This window comes from Choloepus didactylus, chromosome 3 (genome assembly GCF_015220235.1).
Source record: "Choloepus didactylus isolate mChoDid1 chromosome 3, mChoDid1.pri, whole genome shotgun sequence".
Lineage (NCBI taxonomy): Eukaryota > Metazoa > Chordata > Mammalia > Pilosa > Megalonychidae > Choloepus > Choloepus didactylus.
This window is the reverse complement of record NC_051309.1, coordinates 183,280,444-183,302,014: the sequence shown is the minus strand read 5'-3', so window position 1 is coordinate 183,302,014 and position 21,571 is coordinate 183,280,444. Positions and strand designations below refer to the sequence as shown.

The 21,571-nt window shown below is 37.0% G+C and overlaps 1 protein-coding gene across 2 annotated transcripts in view; it reads right to left on the bottom strand.

The window, feature by feature from the left end:
* Window positions 1-21,571, bottom strand: part of PALLD (palladin, cytoskeletal associated protein) — a 394,561-nt gene that overhangs the window by 204,468 nt on the left and 168,522 nt on the right. For both annotated transcript variants that reach the window (XM_037830974.1, XM_037830975.1), the window contains exons 8-9: window positions 12,777-12,896; window positions 10,507-10,849 (exon numbers count right to left, since the gene is read on the bottom strand). In XM_037830974.1, the coding sequence (XP_037686902.1) occupies window positions 10,507-10,849; window positions 12,777-12,896 (463 nt within the window). The remainder of the gene's footprint in view (window positions 1-10,506; window positions 10,850-12,776; window positions 12,897-21,571) is intronic.

Sequence of the window (21,571 nt, the reverse complement as noted above, 5' to 3'; positions counted from 1 at the left end):
TGTGATCTTTCCAAAAATCATTCACAACCTCCACATTTAATGGCAATTACTAGGAAAGCAGCAAGTTTGAAACTGTAGATGAGGCATATAATTACCCACATTTGACCTGTTTATAAACTCCACTGAGCAAAATGAATACCAGATATCTGCACCCAGTCTTTTTGGTTTCTGACATATATAGTGAAGTAAAAATATTTGGATAGTATGTTAGTCATTCAATTGCTGTACTAGCTTTATATCAGGAGGTACCCAGCTCTAATGCCCAGATGTTACCTACTGTGGATACATACATCATTACATTTAAATAAAGAAACAGACCTAAGGAACATTGTGAAATGGAGCAGGGCACTGAGTAAGTATATTTTCAGGGTTTCAGAGTTTAAATGGGTTAGAGTAATGAGCTCTAGCAAAACACAGTGGGAATTGTACATACAGAAATTTTAGAAATGCCCATATTTACTAAGGCATTTACTCTGAGCATCATCAAAACCTTTACAATCACTGTGCATCCTCACAGCAGTCTGCAGACAGAGGAGCCAGTATCATCTTAGCGGGTAATGTCTAGGCCCAGAGGTCAGAAGGCATGGGCCTGGAAAACTCCGACAGCATGTCTGAGACTCTGATTGCAATGAATTTATAGTTTCTTTTATATAGTGAAACAATTTCCAGTGTGTGCTCAATGTTACATGTGATTCATCCAGCCAAGTTGTTTCATGAAAATCTATACCTTTTGTCCAATTAGTTTAATATGTGCATTATTCTTAAAAGCAAATGAAGGAATATCTAATTCCTTGACACACATGGAAAAGGTTTTCAAAAAGCTGTATTCATTCTAGGGTTATCCACAAGGCTTGTGTAATCATAACTTGAATAAAGTAAGGAAACAGTCATTCTTAAGGTTTGTTGAGAAAATGAACAGTCTGCTTTTACACATATAACAGAAACCAACAAAAATAAACCTCCCTGTTACTAATGTTCTCACCATTAGGTGATGTATTAGTTTGAATGAGAAACTTACACACTCACAGGAAAAAATAAATCAATGGTACAACATTGGCAACCTAATGTCTTTCAGCCTGCAGTAGACAGAAATACATTTTCTGGTAGTAAAAGTTACATGAAGGGAAATTCAATAAATCTGAATCAGAGACTCATTAGTTGAGAGCAATAGTTTCAAAATATCCACATACAGGAGATGGGCTTGTTCAATAAAAACCCTATCCAAGCTTTTACTTGGATAGAAGGGGTTAGTAACTGCAGCACGGATCACTGTACTGAAATGTAATTGAAATAAATAGGGAACTAAAGTTTAATAAAAAGAATGAATTATACTGGAAATGGATCTATCAGCTTCCAACTTCACATAACTTTAGTCATTGTTCATGTTACATTAAAGTGCAGCCAGGAATGATGTATTATTCTCCACCCTTACTTCCTCAGGTGCAAACCTCTTCCCTATTCAGTTTTTCTATTTGTCTAAAATCCTTCTTTTATCTAGAGGATTCCTCAGTTTTTCTATTTGTCTAAAATCCTTCCTTTATCTAGAGGATTCCTTGACTGTTTGTAACCAATAGCTCTGCTCTTCAAACATTTTCTTTGGAAATGCTTTAGTCTTACTGAAATCTGGCTTTCCCCGATGGTGCTGCTAACCTTCCCATGCTCTCTCCTGAGCGTGGAGCATCTTGCGTCAACTTGTTCCCGAGAGCTGATACTCTTATAACACTTTGGCCATCTTCACTCAATAGCTCATTCTTTTTAGAAGTCTATGTGTTCCACCTTTGATCACTTCCACTCTCTCGTCCCTGCTTGTCACCAACAACCTAGGTCATTTCCTTGTTTAGCTCAATACCACTACTATTCAGCATCTTGTTTCCTGCCATCACCTTTGGCCACCATTCACGAATGTTCTAACATCTTGACTTCATGGTACCTTGACCGCTTCTTTCACTCCTGTGACCTTAAACTCCACTGAAACTACCAACTCAAATGGATACACCTTAAATTCCTTTATATCTTGGAAAGATTCTTAATATTTTGAACTTTCAGAATCCTCTCTTTGATCATAACTACCGTAACCTCTCTGTATTTTCCTATCTCACACTCCCTTTGAGTCATTTTCCATTCTTGGTGTAACTTCTGTTTTCTTGTCCTTTTCCATTTTCTTGAGCCCTTTCTTTTTTCCCCTTCAGCCCTCACATGGCTTAATCTGCTTCCCTTTCAGACTCTACACTGCTTGGATAATGATTTCAATGACACTTTCTCAAGGATCATCAAATTAAATATTTCAGCCTCCCTACTGGGCCAGCACCATTTCTGCTTGCAGAGTGTTGACCATGGTTGAACTAAAGTCACAAAACCACGCTCACCTAGTCTAATAGGGGTTTTCATGCTCTTATTTCAAATGGGTTCTCACTGTTGCCAGGAAATACAAACATTCCTTTTTTGGTATTACTTATTATTGTTCATAGTTCTCCTCAGCCTTTTCCACTTTTTTTAAAAAATCAGTTTTACTGAGATATAGTCACATACCATACAATACACCCAAAGTGGACAATCAATGGCTCTCAGTAAATTCACACCATTGTATATTCATCACCACAATCCATTTTAGAACATTTTCATTACTCCAAAAAGAAAAAAATCCATCCCTCTTATAACCCCCTATTATTTAGCACTGATGTGGTACCTTCATTACAATTGATAACAGAATATTAAAATGTTACTAACCATAGTCCATAGTTTGCATTAGATATATTTTTCCCCCATATGACACCCTTTATTATTAATAACCTTTTAATAGTGGCATGTTTGTTCTAGTTCATGAAAGAACATTCTTATATTTGTATTGTTAACCACAGTCATCGTCCACAACAGGGTTCACTGTGTTATACAGTCCCATGTTTTACCCTCTAGCTTTCCTTCTCTTTTTCACTCTTCTTCCACACTTACCACAACTATCCTTCCTCTTCTAGCAGATACCTTTACCACATACTTAACTGACACTATTGATGTTTGTAGGAACTGGAATCTCAATTTTCCTTTACATCTTTTCTCTTTCACCACTGTTTCCAATGGAAAAATTTTCATTCTACTTTCTGTGGAAGGCCTTACATGAATTATCCATTAAATGTTGGTTTTAAAAATATTTTAGCAAAATTGCTTAATCAATCACTTTATCATAACATCTGAGATGTGCAATTCAAGGAATGGGAGTTTTGTTTTGGGGAAAAGGCAGTTGTTAGAAGAGAATGTGGAGGAGTAAAGCCATTTTGGAGTATTGGGTATTTTCTGGGGAGGTCTAGGATGGATTCTAAAAATCCAGACAGAATCCTGAAGTTATGGGCACCTAGGAGAAAAGAGGAGTTCCAAGGGAGAATTGAGAGCATTCAGTTCCACAATACTCTTATTCCGACAGGGCCAAATGGGCCATTCCCATTTAGCAGGGAGCATCTAGGATGAGTTGAAGCTGAATCTCCAGAGGGGGGAGCATGGATGAGAATAATATTTTGTAATTCTAAAAATAAACTTCATTTTCGAAAAACTGGAAAAACAAGAATAGTTAACGAGAAAATATAATCTGCTTAAAATTCCAGCACTCAAAGAACCACTGGTAACATTTTAGTGTATTTCCCTCTAATGCATAATGCACATCTTAGTTGGTTAAAATATATTATTTTCTTCTTTCATAAAACTGAGATTAAATGGCATATTTCATTCTGTATCTGGTATTTCCAACTTATTCCATGTTGTTATTGTTAATATTTTGGCAACAGATTCATAGCATTATCTCTGAGCCCGCTGTTCATAGGTAGCTCCATCTTATTTCTGAGCTGACCCCCTCTCCCTGTATATAAAAAGTACGCACCTACTTGGCAGGGTCTACTTTTCACAACTTACTTTGTAATTACCAAAAGGAGCTCTCACACACTTAAGCAAGATGAGGAGGAAATGTTGAAGAAATATTGCATCATAATGCATACTTTCACATACAGCATCTACTATTTGAGATGGACATATACTACCTCTTGTGGATATTTGAGCACCACTTTAAATGTATAAAGTGTATCTCTAAGTGTTTCCACCTATATTTTAGACATCAAATATGACTTCTAATCATAAAATTAAAACTTCTTCTGGAAATGTAATTAAAACACATTCACTAAGAAACTAGCATTGCAAAATACTATCATCCTAATACTGTGACGTAAGAATGTGACACTGTGTCAGAGTCAACATTTACATGAAAAAATCATGAGGAAAAATACATCAAAACGTTACTCCTTAGTTAAAAGGTTCAAACTTCAGGAAGTTCCTTGATTGGACTTTCCATTTAGCGAGGGGGTGTTTTCCAAGTGATCCAACACCAACAGTGTAAATGCAAAGTCATCATCACATTTTTATTTATGAAGAACCCCATATCCACATAGCCAAGTATTCTTCAGAATTAGAACTATGATCACTCCTATATTTTTTATTTATCATCCTCTGACATGTCTGGTGAGTGACTGTGTGTGTGTGTGTGATTTTATAATAACAAACTGAGAAAATTACTTTCTGCCCTATGTATATTTTTTGCCCTAGTATTATTTTGAAGGACACTCTGGCTCCATGAAAACTGGTGTCACTTACAGCTTTGGAATTAAAAGCAGAATGGTTTATTTTCCAAACATTAAATTTGGAAGAGAAAGTATTTGAATTCCACTGAATCAAATTTAGGGATTGATCATTCTTCTATAACATTTGCACAAAGTTAAAAGATGTGTAGGGTTTGTGTGTATGTGTGTGTGTGTGTATGTGTATGTTCTCACCAATATGATCTTGGAGACCACCAGATTACAGATTATTCAAATTTAATGCTCTTCTTTTTCATCTATATAACCTCAACACTAGCATTGTCCAACACTACAGAGTCTCAATTAATAGTGAGTAAATAAAAAATGTACTAAATTTAAAAATACATTCATATACATTTAAGGGCACCCTCAAATTTGCTTGATGATTGCAACTCTTTGACCTTCCTTTTGAATTAAAAAAAAAAAAAAAAAAAATCTACCAGGTAAGACATTTACTAGAATTGAATCTAGGAAAACGTTTGTATTCTATAGCAAGATCTCAAACCCTAACTAGCAGAGGTTAAACAATGGAAAAATGTTAAACTTTCTAAGTTATACTGACTAAGACACACACTAGCGTTTGAGCAGCAGTCCAACATAAACAGGACAGGAAGGGAGTAACACAGAAGCTCCTAGCCCTTCATCAAAAGTCTGGCATTTGATGGGAGTGTTAACATGTCAAGTACACACATCTTGAAAAAGAAGTTTGAGTGTACTGTGGCCAAAACATTTAAAGTGTGTACTAGAAAGTGAATTGCAAATGTCCTCCTTGTCCTCCTTCCAAATGTCTTTCTCCATAATTTTTAAAAGTAAGATGTTAATCAAATGAGAACACAGGAAAAATGAGGAAGAGGTTGAATGGGTTCTCAAATTAAGTAACTGGGAAGAACTTTTATAATGTAATTCCATCCCATGAGATAGTTATTTAATTCTTCATATTCATTCAGTTTATAAGATAAATGATGTCTACTGGAAAAGTATTGTAAACTGGGAAAACTCGGGAATCAATGGGGTTTGAAAAAAGATGTCCTGTGGCTATATTTAGGTAAAAGTTAAGCAAAGCTATTACGGTTTCTCTCCCATTTGTTTGTCTGCCCTTGCTCCAGTCATTAAAAATTATTTCTGAGCACCTACTATTTGTCAGGCCCTATTGCAGGCCCTGGTGAAAGAAACAGTGAAGGTCCCTGCTCTCGAGGAACTTACATCATACTAGCAGGAGAAAAGCAACACACAAACCAAAAAGCAAGTAAATAAGAAACTATCAGAAATAATTATATGTTATGCAGTAGTTAAAAGAGGAAGATTTATTGCAAAATGGTTGGGTGTCTGCCTTAGATTGGCGGGTCAGGGACGGTGGTGACATTAAGCTGAGATCTGAACGACACGGAACCAGCCATGGGAAGCAGGGCATTCCAGGGAGTAGAATGTTCTAGGGAAGGGAATAGCTTGGGCTTACATTTGCTTCAAGAGTGGAAGGGAACCCATAAGGAACTTCCGAATGTAGAAAGTCATGCAATTAAGTCACTGATAAAAAGATTGATACAAGCTTGCTATTTCCTTTTTTTTTTTCCTCAACTATATTACCTCTCATTCTACACATGCAGTGAAAGGACATTTCACTGATTTTGTAAATTGGTTATTATTCCTTATTTTTATGAAGTGGTAGCTTCACTTTGTCAGCCCAGAATGGAGCTGAGGTGACACATGAAATTTCTAATACATTAGTATGAATGAATTTATGGAACATACACCTCTCTTGAGACTAAAAGTTTGCAGGAACAATTGGATGCCAAAGGGCAAGCATGAAAGAAAGGAGAAAGAGAGAAGCCAAAGGCAGTGAAATATGATTTTTTGGAAAAAGCTGGTTCAGCCTAAAATCATATTACCCTTTAAGACAGAAAAGATTGAGATTGTTTTTTTTTTTGTTAGGAGCTGGGAAAGGAGGAAGTAGTAAGAACAGGAAGAGAGAGTTAAATCCATACCTAGCTTAGCTTTTGTGTTAGTATGTGAATCTTTTTTTTTTTTTTTTCCGCATTTCATCATTGCTTTCCCAGTCAAAGGGTATGGTCTTTTATGACAATGTATGTGTTATTGGGACTATCATGACAAATAAGCATAATTTTATCTGTTGACCTGTCCTGTTTCTTGCTCATTGCTTCATCCTTGAGTAATCTCCCTTTTTGTTTCTCATCTTTCTTTTCCTTCCACAGATTTATATTTTACCTCCATACCACAAGTCAGGAAGAATATAAAAAATAAATGGGGCTTGGAAGCAACATATTGTTATTTATTTATTGTTTGGTCTAATTTGGGAGATGAGGTTAATTAAAAAAACATGACCACGCTTTTTCATATGCTTTGCAATTCACCTTAAATTTGGCATTTACAGGTTTCCCTCCAGACTTTATTTCTGGGATTGCACTCATATCGATGCCTTTGAAGGACGGCCTTTTGGTACGAATAGAGCAGCAGGATTTTATTTCCTATGCACACACTGACTCTACATTTATTTTAAATCTTCAGGCATCATTTGTAGAGAAAGGGTAGCATCACAACTATTTGGTGCACTCAGAACAAAGAAAAGAAAATAACAAATAATTAATAAATTAGATTTATGCTTACTCCCTCCTCTTATGCCCCAACAGAAAATATGATTTAGGCAATGTGTTGCTTCTTCTCTTTGTACAGTGATAGAAGATGCTGAGTGCCAGACATTGAATAATATAAATAACTTACATTTACTAATTTTTTTCTTGTGCAGTGTCTAACTGCAGTTTGTGGTCCTACAGAAAGTGGTAACGCATTCCACAAATCCAGCGTGCAGGACAACTAGCACTTACTGAATGGCCTATATTTAATCATGATTAACCTACACTTGAAAGGACATTGTCAGGTAGAAATAAAGTGGGAGATGAAGCGACTGAAGTTTATGCCTCCACCAATTTGAGCCGGGAAATGTGCTCCCAGGAAGGTACAGACTCAGCTGGAGAGCTGGGATGGCTGCAAGTCTAGGGGTTAGGATTCCTGGTGGATGGCAGCGGATGGGACTGCACCTTGTTAGAGAAAGTAATTCATGACATTTCTATCTTTTATTTTTAGTCTCTGATTTTTTTTCTTCTGGTAGTCAGTATTGAAGTTATTTGAAAGAGAAATGCAAAGAGAGTTTCTTTTGGAAAATGACCTTTTTTCAGGAATCTGATAAATCAATAATATTTTCAGTTTAATTGATTGACAGAACAAATATTTTCATGATGAAGGGTATAGAAATGTTATAAAGTCCTAAAATACAAGTCCCTCCTTTTACAAAAGGGAAAAAATTATGGGCTGGCGTAAAAAGATTAGAGCAAACCATCATTTTTTGCTATAGCCCACAAGAGGCAAATTGAAAAAAAAACATAAAAATCCATTGCATCTTTCTCCCAATATTGCAAAAGAAAAAGATGTGTAGGATTTTATTGGCAGTTACCTGCAGCCATTCATTATCAGTAACTTAGACATCATTCTAAATGATATAGAAAGCCATTCAACTGCATTCCTCTCTCAATGGATATAGCTTTTAAAACAATGAGTAAACTTTTCAGAAAAGGCTGTGATAATGGAGAAAGGAGTGAAAGGCCCCATACCAAACTATTGGTTACCTCAAGACCAAGGATTAGAAGATGGGAAGGAGAGACTATTAACTTTTTCTTTAATTATTTCTGTATCATGCAAATTGTCACATCAAGTATGTACCTTTTTTGTAATTAAAACAAAATCCAATAAAATACTATGGCATAAGAAAATTAAAAATTAGTATGTATTTTGAAAGTGTCATCACATATTGTTTTGTACCTAGTAAATGGCAGGTAGTTATACTACATTAAAATCATTAAATGATGCTCTAAGGATATATTTGAACATAACAAGATTTGGAAACAAAAAGTGAGAAACCTGGTACAAGTGAATGCTATTTCAAGGCTGCCAGGTTTTGTGTTTAGGTACTCTGCTTTTCCCTAAATTTCCTCCTGAAGGGAGAATAAACCCTTTAATTATGGATCTTAAACTCTATAGTCCATTTTTCTTCCTCCTATTTTATATTGAAAATATGACTCATAAGCAAATCATGATTTCATTCTTCAAACTTATGCACAACCTACTCCTCTTGTTAATAACCAAAAAATTGTTATCTGTCTTTTGTAGATGCATCCCCCGCTCCCTCCCCACCCCCCATCATACACACTAACCTCACAGTAAAGCAGAGCTAAAGGCTGAAGAGCTGCTGAAACTCCTGAGATAAGAAGGGCTATAAATGCCTGTTAACAGTTCCTAACGTTTGCTGTCCTGTAATTTATATCCAATTTATGGCAGCCATTACCATAGATACACTTCACTTAATCAAGAGTACAGTCAGTCCTGGTCATTAAACATATTTGTCCTATCTTCCCCAAGAGAGCAGGTCTCTTAATTCATTAAAAGCCCTGCAAATATATATTCAAAATGCAAAGATGAAAGACGTCCACAGAGGCAATTAGTTTTATGTGCTAGTGCTACAAGAGTGTAAATCTTTTTAAGGCTGTGATTTTTGCACTCATTTTACCTGTTCGGACTCCCAGTGAAGCTGGAACTTGGTTTTAAATGTTCAGCCTGGGATCATTTACACTACTGTATACACACAGAGTAGCCCTGACTAAGCCTGAAAGGAGAGCCAGAGAAGGAATACAAAATTAAGTGCAGGGCAGTCATGGAAGCATTTTTGATACTGTAACACAAGACTGGCCAAAAGTCTACTTTTATAAAATTGGCTACTTATTTGTTAACTTCAGGAAGGGATTCTTTTGGCTATGTTGCTTGGTTGGCCTAATTACAGTCATGAAATCACTTGGCAAGCAATAAAATGATGTACCAAATGTAAGATGTTACTCCAATTTGAATATCTTATAAATTCTAACACTTTTAATGAATAAGCTAATAACAAAGAGAATAGAGTAGGCTGTTCAATACTAGGGAAACAAAGAATCATTCCTACCCTAAAGAAATCATTCCTGCCCCAAATAAAAAACATCAGACACTGGGGTGTGGTGGTGGTGGTGGGGGGAGTTAAGGGGCTTTCCTGGATTCTGGTAAATTCATTCCCATGGAAGTGTGGCTACATACAGTACATATACATTCTATCTGACCCTTACATTTCCACTGACCTCCAGCAGGGCGATAATTCAAGGTCTGCTATGTTATGACAGAATCTTTTCAGCTAATTTATTTCTGCATTCATAACAACTCTCCACTATGTGGTGCCAATGGAAACAGCTCATGCAAGGTTTATCATCCTAAGAAAATAATGGAAATTAAATATGAAGGTGGTATTTATGGAAATATCCAGTTCCATGGAATTCCAAAGCTAAGTAAGTTCTGTTGTGCAGGGGGCTGTTCTCCCTGACAAGCCTTATCTCCGGCTTCACGCCCATCTCCAGGTTCTGCACGCTGAATTTCCATGCTCAGTTTTTAGTCTCCCCCATGCTTATCCATATCAGATCTTCTTGCTGATAACTTAATTTTAGAACACATGGAAATAATTTTAACAGAGGGCTCAAGGTAGGATTCCTTTCCCAGCACCTCTAGGCAGTGGCTACATCCTTATGATACCTTAGAGGTCCACACCACTCACAGATTTCTTCACAGTCATAACTGTTTAAAGCTTTTAGCAAAAGACATTTAACTAAGCTTCCCATTCACTTCTCTACTTTTAGTGATGGCTTATAGTTTTGAAGAATACCACTTGGCAGCAAGGTCACATCTGCCAGAGACAACTTGCCGTGAACAGGGAAACTTGCCATATAATCGAGTCTGGGCAAAAGTTTTCTCTGACCAGAGAGGAAATTGCATGGGAAGTATTATAAAACCATGCAGAAATACTCACAGTTTTGGTTTGGCAAGCAGAGGTGGTGGCTCCTTAGTGGGTGAAAGCAGGACAACTGGTTTTGGAGGAGATTTATTGTTGTTAGCTTTGCCGTTAATCAGTCCATTTACTCCATGGCTGCGGTGGACTCCGTTCGTTTCCCTCTCAGCAGACTTGAATTGCATTTGAAGGGCTGCCATACTGAGTCCTAACTCAGGGCTGTTCACCTGCTGGATCTCAGATGGTTTTTTTGAAGCCAACTCAAAGGAACTTGTCTCCAAAATTGGAGGGGGAGGTGGAAAGTGTTGGAAGTGGTCATTGTTGGATTCTCCCATTGAGTCATAGGTATAGTTTTCAGTGTTGGCTAAGAAAGGGGAAAGGGAGGAAAAAAATTGTAAGCTGCTACTAGCTCAACAAGCTATTTCCACAATATAATAGATCTCCTGAAAATCTCTTGTGTCCTGTTAAGTTGTTAAAGGAAAGATGGCTGTGCTGCTCTCATCTGATGCAGAAGCAAAGCCAGCTGGACGGCTTGATTCTTCCAAGTTTCTATTGAGTGATTGATACCTGTTCATTTCCTGGCTGGGCCCACATGGGGGGCAATTGGCTACTGATTGTTACTGGTTCAGTAACAAGTTTCAAACTAGAGCTAAAGAAAGAGCTTGGTTAAAAAATGACAACACAGATAGTATCAACTAATATTGCTTTGTCCCCCCACATTTCAGTTCATAGATCTGACTGAATATTCTATCTGCACTTTATTGACATTGGCTTAAGCCGTAAAGGTTTTATATGGTGGGCTGTGGATATTCATTCTAATTAAAAGCTAAGGAGGGGAAAGCTCTGAATCTAAGTGAGATGTCTCATGATCTCACAGAAAACCTTTTTCCATATCAGATGTGCCACCACTCTAGCTTGGTACAAAAGAGTATTTTACTTGTTATCCTCAATAGACTGAAAGCATCTTGAGATCATGTCTTCTTTGTATTCCCAAACTTGCCCAGAGCCCAGCAGAGCTTCTGACAGGCCCTTAAAAGTGTTTATTGATGTAAATTGAAATCTCAAAAATATTGATGTTTGGTCTACAGTTGAGTAGCCTCAGATAAGATGGAGGGAATTGGAGCTACTACACCCAGTTTTTGCCACAAAGACTCGTAGAGTACAGGAGTTTGGTCACATATAATTTTTTTTTTTTTTTTTAAGTTCTGCATCTTGCCATGGCCATTTGAGGTGGCAGTCTTCAAGTCAACTCAAAATTGAAATGTTGGGATCCTCTCCACTCTGTGGTTTCAATCATGACACTGGGATTTCCTTTTAACATTTAAAGTTCTCATTCATATAAATTGTTTCCACATTAAGGTGAACTTTACATTTCTTAATTAAGAAAGAAAAGCATTTACAATTCTCACTTTAAAGTCCCTAAATCAGTTTTGGTTGTGTCTCTGCTGCCACCTAGCACCAGGTTCTCACTCTTTTAAAGGAATCAAAGTGTGATTCGATTGTTCTCTCCAAGCCTATCTTGTACAACCAATGACACATTTATTGATTCCCTACTACATGGATTATTTGCCAAGCTTGGTCAAAAGATATTCCAAAAATCACTTTAAAATGAATACTTTCATAAATGAAAGTAACACTAATTAAGGTAATAGTAGAAGGTAAACAGTCAACTAAAAGCTAAAAAAAAAAACTGAAAAAGCTTTTTTATATTGTTTTTCCTAGTGGTAAGTTAATGGATTTAATAAATAGCTCAATAAATATTTTTGAATATTGGTTTTAATAGTGCAATATATTGCTTTATTTTTCATATAAGAATTATATTCTGCTATCAATGAAAATTGATTTCTAAGATCTTGACAGCTTCTCTGAACAATGTGAGGTTTATCTTGCATTACTTTTTCAAAAGTCTCAATAGTGGATTGAACAATGATTTGTACAGTAGCTCCGGATGTCATGCGTTGGCATTGCTGGGAACAGTGATCACACCTGCAATTGAGAGCTGGCCTTCTGATGGGATCAGGATTCTGGGTGAGCATGAGAGGTCAGGAAACTGCTGTGTTGCTGGGTTATCAGGATCTTTTTCTGTTTTCCATTTCCACTGCGCTCCCTCTCACCCCCTTCCCTCAGAGACTTTTGTTTTGTGATGAAACAGTAATTGTTCCGCTAACTCCTGGAGCAGAAGCAAGCGTTCCTAAAGGCTGAGTTCCCCTCCTGGGACAGTTCCGTTCTGCGGTGGTGAACCTCACTAGTGCTGGCGAATGGAACCCAGTCATTTTCTCCTCCTCACATACCTGAGGTGACAACCAGCTGGGCTGTGCTGGTTACTGATCCATAATCGTTTCTTGCAGAGCATGTAAAGATGCCTGCATCTTCAGGGAAAGTCTCGGCGATAACCAGTGTACAAATCTCCTCTGGAAGTGAAGAAAACAGAATATAATTCATCAAAGTGGAGCCAAAAGACATGCTGAAGAAAGTGAAAGCTCTGCCATTATAAAACAAGCAAATTAGGCAACGGTTATTACAGAATCTCTTTACGTTCACTTTAGCAGTTCAGCCTAGTGGAAAAAGCTTTGGAGTCAGGCTCATTTTTTGTGATTTTAGATAGGCTGAGCAGTTGTTTCCTCATCTGTAAAACAGGGACAATATCTACCTAATGGAATATCTGTGAAAATGAAACAAAATGTTTGCAAAGTGTGTTAACACTGAATTTGGCATGTAGAAGAAGCTCAGTAGATTCCAGCTCCACTCCTCTCTGGCCTCGTTTAGTTGCTGTATGCACAAATTCTTTCCACTACAATGCAGCTGCCCTTTCTTCTCAATTGAAAACCAATTAGTGGGGAAAATGAAACTTTGCTGAAATGCTGACAGTGGGAAAAAGGAATATAATCTATAATTGTTGACCTGCAGATAATTACCCTGAAAGATACAGTTACACAGTGGGGCAGTGCTGTACAGCATGAAAGGCAGACTCTGGAACCAACTGCCAGGACTTGAAAAAGAGTCCTGCCTCATATCAGCTTTGTGACCTTGGTCAATATCCATGAACTTCAATGCTTTTATCTGAAAAATGGAGAAAATCATAGTATCTACCCGACAGGGTTATTCTGAGAGATGATGATAATGATGACGACAACGATGATGATAACAGCTGAGTTACATAGTCTTTTTTCATGCACTAGGTACTATTATCCACACTTAACGTAAGTTTAGATTTAATGCTCGTACCAACTTTATGAGGTATGTAAGTTTATTATTAGCCCCATTTTATAGACTGAGACTGGAGCACAATAAGATTAATTAGCTTGCCCATAATCACACAGCTAATAACTGGTAAAATCAGGGTTTGACGAAGTCAGTCTCCAGAATCTCCTGTCTTAACAACCACCTATTCTTGTGGTATGTTGTACATTGTGCTTGGTATGGAGCCTGGCAGATAATAAATGCTATACAACAAGGAAATTTTAGCTGCTATCATTTTAAAGAAATTAGATCTGCAGCCTATTATTAACTCTTTAGGTTGAATAATGGTCTGTATTGCACCAGTAAAATAAAGATAATTATGTTGGCAAATGTTACAAAAAGTGACATATTACTGATCCCCATATAATGGATGTTTCTATATTATCTGGACAGTGTAAGATCTAGCATTGTAGATTTTATTGCAAAAATGGCTGCAGGTGGAAAGAAATGAAATGGAGGACAAAAGAACAAAAGAGAGAATCAATAAAACCAAAAGTTGGTTGAGAAGATCAATAAAACTGACAAACCCTTAGCTAAATTGACAAAGACAAAAAAAGAAGATGCAAATAAACAAAATCAGAAATGAGAGGAAAGTCATTACCATGAACCCAGAAGAAAAAAGATCATAAAGGGATATTATGACAACTGTATGCCAACAAACTAGACAACCTGGATGAAATGGACAACTTCCTAGAAACACATGAACAATCTACACTGACCCGAGAAGAAACAGAAGATCTCAACAAACTAATCACATGTAAAGAGACTGAGTCAGTCATCACAAATCTTCCCACAAAGAAAAGCCCAGGGCCCAATGGCTTCACAGGCGAATTTTACCAAGCATTCCAAGAAGAATTAATACCAATCCTGCTCAAAATCTTACAAAAAAAATTGAAGAAGAGGGATCACTATCTAACTCAATCTATGAAGCCAATATCACCCTAATACCAGTCTGCTAAAATATTACAAGAAAAGAATACTACAGATCAATCTCTCTAATGAATATAGATGCAAAAATCCTCAACAATGTACTTGCAGATCAAATCCAACAGCACATTAGAAGAATTATACACCATGACCAAGTGGGTTTTATTTCAGGTAAACAAGAATGGTTTAACATAATAAAATCAATTAATGTAGTACACAACATCAACAAATTCAAAGGGAAAAACCACATGATCATCTCGATGGATGCAGAAAAGGCATTAGATAAAATCCAGCATCCTTTCCTGATAAAAGCACTCTGAAAGGCAGGAATCAAAGGAAACTTCTTCAATGTCAAAATGCTTTTTAGGTAAACATTTTTATAATTCTAATTTGGGTTAATAAAAATTTTAAATATTAAAAAAATTGAGCAAACATGGTTTTCTGAATCATATCCCTTTCCTCCTTTTCTCTCCACCTTTAAAATTATTAGGTTAAAATTTTTCATGAGGAGTCAATTTGAATTGAAAACAGAGACAAACATAAACATTATAGCTGATATTTATAGAATACAATGTGTTACAATGGGAATATTCAGACATATAAAGGAATAGATTATTTCAGTCTATATATTTCCTTCATTTGCACATCAATATATGAAAGGCACAAAAAAGTTCAGCAATTTCAAGAGAGCTCAATGGCTTTTATTTCATTTAAAAGATATTTGGGTTTCTTCATAATTTGCTGAGAGGCAGCGTATTTGTTTCAAGAAAAATGAAATTATTTTCCTGTTTGAAATCATGACATCCCTGAAGACTTCCTGTGCTGTAAACATCAGTACAAATTATTGACTAATTAAAAGCTCAGCCTTAGTTTTCTCATAATTTTCTGGAACACTGTTTTCTCGGCAATATAACGTAGTCATGCTGGGTTATGTTTCAACAGGTAGTTTTATATACAGCAACATTGGCCCTCATCTGACTCATGACTTTCAATAGATTATTTCAGGTCTCACTATTGAGTAATATTACATTTTATGAACAAAATAGACCTTTAAAAGACTCATTTGGCACACCTCACACGGATTTATATGAGTAAGAGTCTGCAGAGTTTTCTGGCTGTCCCAGTGTTCTATCTAGGTGGAAAACAAAGCCAACTGGGGGCAATATTAGCAGAATATTTACCTCCATTTACTTTTAATAAAGTCAATGAATCCTAACTAGAGGTATTAGGCATATTAATAAAAGGGTTTCCAGATAAATGTTTGAGAGATATTGGCACATTTAAAACACACAATGAGTATTTGATTAAAAGGTTCATTAAACTGAAGGAAAACAATAGAATGACAGAGAGCATGAGGTAATCTTCCTGAAGTTTTTGTTTGTTTGTTTGTTTGTTTGAATTGTATACAGTTCTGGGCCTTCCAATTGAAGAGGAAAATACAAAGTGTGGAAACAATTCAAGTTGGAGGTTCCCATCAGATTAATCTTTTGGAAAGTGATATCTATCTGGAAAGGTATGAGGCATTAGGAATTTTAAAATTGGAGACATATGACTATTGAATGAGTTAAAATACTACTTAATCAGAAAGAGGTAAATAAAATTTAGAATATTATTGTTGCAAGAGATTTTAGAGATTGACTAGCCCAAACCGCTTATTTCTTCAGATGAGGACAGGGAGATTCAAAGCAATTCTTTCAAGGTCATGGCTAATTAATGCCAGAGCCAAAATGCTGAAGGTTGGCCTCCTGTGGCTCACACGCGCACGCTTTTAATCTAGGGCACAAACCTCTCTACTTTTGCATTTCTTCCTAGTGCAGAACACAAAGAATCTGATGGAAAATGAGGTAACCAAAGAGTTAAGTCAGGAACAAGAAAGAGTTTCCTGATTTTGAAAATTTTATTTACTGTCTTCATTTTGCAAAGAATTCACTAGAAATTTACCCACACAAGAAAATGTGCTTTGTGCCCTCTAAGATGCAAGGCACACTGGAAAGGATAAAAGCAGAATGAAAAAAAAATCGCATTATAATCACATTACAATGCAGACATACTGATGTTAGAAGAAATTAACCTCCTACTCTTTGGAAGTTTTGTAAAAACCCCTCACTTATTGGCTGCCCCTGAGGCATGGGCTTTGGGCAGAGTAGGTCACCTTTGTTTCCTCTTGGCAGATGCTCCTGGGGGCAAGGAGGCCTTTCCAGCTTTCAGCAGCACTCTCTGCTTCCTACACAGGCAACCAGGACCGATATCCCTGCATCTATTTCCTCAGGGCTTGGTGCTCCTTGGAAAAGTCTTCTCTTAACCTTGGATTATCCACAGCTGGAAAGAGCGAGCTTCTGGGGACACTTAGAGAAATGCCCCTAACTACTTAATACCTGAGAATACTTCAACTGTAAGCCTAGACAATCTTTTCTTCTAATGATAGTTTCAATTCTGTGTCTATAAACCTGCATTAAACATTTAAAAATAGTTCAAAATCTTAGCTGGTTGTGGGATGATGCTCTTGACAACTTCTAAAGCATTCCTTCTGATTCTATCTATGATCTTGAGGTCTGTGAATTATACTTTCTTGAGAAAACCTAAGGTGTTATATATAGTTGCCCCTTCTAATCCAGAGGCTCCCTGAAGAACGGAATTTCATCATCTTCTCCCTGCAACACTGCTCCCTCCCACGACTTTGAGGATAAATCTAAGATCCTTAATGAGGTCCACGAGGTCCAGAGTGATTTGGCCCCTGCTTCTCACCATGCTTGTTTGGTGCCTCTCACTCCGTATTTTCTGATCTTCAGGCCCCTGGCTCTTCTCAGCAACTCACAGTCACATTCCTGTATCTGCTCCCTCGTCATGGAATACTTGTTCTCTCCTACTCAGTGTTACAATTCCACTTAAACATTACTTTCTCAGAGAATCCTTTTTTGATTGGATTTGGTCAGATTCATCACCTTTATGTATTAGATGGTTTACTTTCCTTGTAGACATTCAGATTCCCTGACTAGAATATACCCTCTGTGAGAACAGAATCCATTCCTCTTTTTCACGGTGGTATAATCAGCATCTTATACACCCTTATGCTTTCCAGGGTGTTTTTAATAAATCTATGGATGAAATTTAGATTGAGAGAAAAATAGAGCAAACATTTGCTTTACAAAACATATGTTGGTTTTCTAAAAGATTAATTTTCCCTAAGCTTCTTTGTGTATTTAAAATTTGAGCAAAATTCATTATATACTAATTTTTCAGGAACACCCCTACTGCATAAAGCAAGGTATATGCAAGTATATAGTTGATGACCCGCTGAATACCTAGAAAAACTAATAAACAAAGAACCACAAAAAAAGGGGAAATAAGCATTGGGATGTTCTTTTAGTAATCTTAATCCATTGATATGTCAGAGTGTTGTGTTTTTAAGATAACATTTTAATCCAATGCCTCACAGACTGTTCAGATTTTCTTCTGGAAACTTTCATCCAACAGTGACCACAGGATCACATTTTGCTGAGAGAAAGGAGCATCATAGCTTGTGTGTGGTTCTGACATTATAGAAATGAAGAAAGCCATGAGGAGGAAATGAGATGAGCCAGGTCACCATATTGAATTTTCATCTGGTAGCATATTACTTGAACAAAGACATTTAAGACATCTGTAAAATAAATTGTGGTGAGGAATGGAAATCAGGAAATGACTATTTATGTCAAATAAAGGGAGTTAGTGGCTTCCTTATCTGTACTGAAAAGCTGTCTCTAGTATAAATGGAAATTCTTAGAGTTATTAGTAACTCTAGTTATAATCCATTTCATCCAATTTACTAAGTGAAAGGTATGATTTGAGGGTATGTAATAAATTGCTAAATCTGAAACTGTTTTCACTGATGATAAATCCCATTTTTACAGCTATTTAAAATTATTTAATTACAACAGTATCTCCCAGGAGACAATCTTGAATTCTATTTAAGTTCTTGGACATACTTAACACTGGGTTAAATACTAACAAAAACCACTTTGTTTGCAGAAACTCATAAAATGATGAGGCAGCAAGGATACGATTACTGGTCTCTTGGGTAATAAAGGGACATTTTCATAAATGCCTACCTTTCACAACTTTTTATTTTTTCTTTTTGGTCCAGCATAACTAAAAAGAAACCCAGATTCTGACTTCTAGAGCATATGGTTTGGCTAACACAATTAATAGGAAAAGAACTCTGGACTAAAATCAGCAGGATTAAATTCAGGGTAGGTAAATGTAATGCTTTAATTTTTAAAAAGGATTTTTAAAAATTGTGAACTGTGTCATATATAGAGAAGAATATTTAAAACGTGCAGTTTAAAGAATAATAATGACATGAACCCCTGTGTATCCATCAAAAAATTTAAGAAATAAAATACTACCACTTTAGAAGTGCCTCACATGCCCTCCCCAATTGAATTTTCCATCTGCTCCTTTTGGGATAATCATTCGTTTAATTTTCTTAACATGTTTACCACATTTGTGTGTGTATCCTTCAAAAATGCGTTCTCTAGGTTTGAAAAAATTGTGTAACTAAGCACAGGTCTTGCTGTGTAAAGAAAAGGCAATGTTGTCACTGTTAGAAAAAAGCTATCTAACATGACCACAGACATAGGGGACTGGTGGTTTGATGGGTTGAGCTCTCTACCACAGGATTTACCTTTGGCAAGACTGTTGCTGCAAAGGAGAGGCTAGGCCTCCCTATAATTGTGCCTAAAGCCTCCTCCTGAATGCCTCTTTGTTGCTCAGATGTGGCCCTGTCTCTCTAGCTAAGCCAACTTGAAGGGTGAAATCACTGCCCTCCCCCCTACGTGGGATCAGACACCCAGGGGAGTGAATCTCCCTGGCAACGTGGAATATGACTCCCGGGGAGGAATGTAGACCTGGCATCGTGGGACGGAGAACATCTTCTTGACCAAAAGGGGGATGTGAAAGGAAATGAAATAAGCTTCAGTGGCAGAGAGATTCCAAAAGGAGCCGAGAGGTCACTCTGGTGGGCACTCTTACGCAAACTTTAGACAACCCTTTTTAGGTTCCAAAGAATTGGGGTAGCTGGTGGTGGATATCTGAAACTATCAAACTACAACCCAGAACCCATGAATCTTGAAGACAATTGTATAAAAATGTAGCTTATGAGGGGTGACAAGGGGATTGGGAAAGCCATAAGGACCACACTCCCCTTTGTCTAGTTTATGGATGGATGAGTAGAAAAATAGGGGAAGGAAACAAACAAACAGACAAAGGCACCCAGTGTTCTTTTTTACTGTAATTGCTCTTTTTCACTTTAATTATTATTCTTGTTATTTTTGTGTGTGTGCTAATGAAGGTGTCAGGGATTGGTTTAGGTGATGAATGTACAACTATGTAATGGTACTGTGAACAATTGAATGTACGATGTTTTGTATGATGGCGTGGTATGTGAATATATCTCAATAAAATGAAGAAAAAAAAAAAGCTATCAGGAACTATCTTGGGGCATAACTAGCTTCAACTTCCCTGAACGTTTACACAAGTTCCCACAGGGGTGGGCAATGGGCAAGGTCATGAGTGAGTCCTGGGAAATTAAGGCTACCACAGTTGGGGAGTCTGGCAGGACTGAGTATGGGCAGGAACTGGACATCCAGCAGGTATACAGTTGGTGCAGTGGGCAATTCCATATTTTCTGTTTCTGAGCTCAATGTGACCAACTTTCGGTTCTCAGAACTGGATCAAAGCAGACTTGGGGGTGAAATAAGTGTCCTCAGCTGATCCAGGTGGCAGTGCATGAAGATGGGAGGCCAAGTAAAGATAAAAATTTGGGTCAGGCTCTCCACTCTGCCATCCTGTCATCCAGGTAAAAGACAGACCTGTGGCAAGGAGCCTCTTAGTGATGAAAGCCACAACGTATCTGTCTCTTGAGTCACACTGCCCAGTCTGGAACTGCCCTCCATTCCTGGTGCACAGCTGCAGCCCTCCTGGGGATTTCCGTTGTCTCTTGCTTGTGTTTCATCTCCTGCTTCTTGAACTCCACATCTTGCTCTTTCTAGGTTTTCTCCTTGTTTCCTAGTTAAACTCTGGGACCGTTCCTCAATTTTCATTTCTGCTACCAAGTGTTTTAATTCAAAAGCTCTTTTTGTTCACTAAATGTTCCTTTTTTTTTTTTTTTACAAAAATAACTTTTTTTTTTTTTTTAATTCTTACTTCTTGAATTTTATCTCTCTGAGGAGAAGAGAGGTTTTGTTTTCTTTCTTTTGTGTGTGTGTGTGTGTGTGTGTGTGTGTATGTGTGTTTGTATTTTCTTCTCTTTTCAAGTCTGTTTTATCCAAGTTGCTTTTCAGGGAAGTTGCTTATTTTCTTCCCTATCATCCTTGTTGAAGGTTTTCTTCAGATGTACTTACAAGTTGGTGAGTTTGTTATAAGCCCTGAGCATGAGAGAGGAATTTGTCAGCATTGGCCTTCCTTGTAATGTAACCTAGGTGTGCTCTTTGTTGCAGAAACTCCCATGTCAGTGTTTATAGATATCTCTTTCTTGTTATGATCAGATTGCCCAGAGAAAAGTCCATAAGTCTGCCAGGAGAGGGAAATTTACAGACCAGTTTTCCGGAAGAAGAGTACAGGAAGAGAGCTGGGAATTGTAGCATTCAGTATCTAGAATTCAAAGTCCCTCAACTCTTTTTTTGCTACACACTCAAATTTGTCTTGAGTCTCCCTCCCTTTCCAAAGAGATTAAACCAGAGGTTCCCAAACTTTCTTGATTCCTTGTGACCTAGATGTCCCAGTAAATTTTTTATATGGTGTTTCCAGGCCAAAAGACAAACCTAACAGTTCTATTTATTAAGTAGTTATTTCTAAATAATTTAATAATTATCTATGTCCTAACAACTTAGTCACTGAAAAAAATACATATAAATTGAAAGAAAAAATATTATTTTATTCT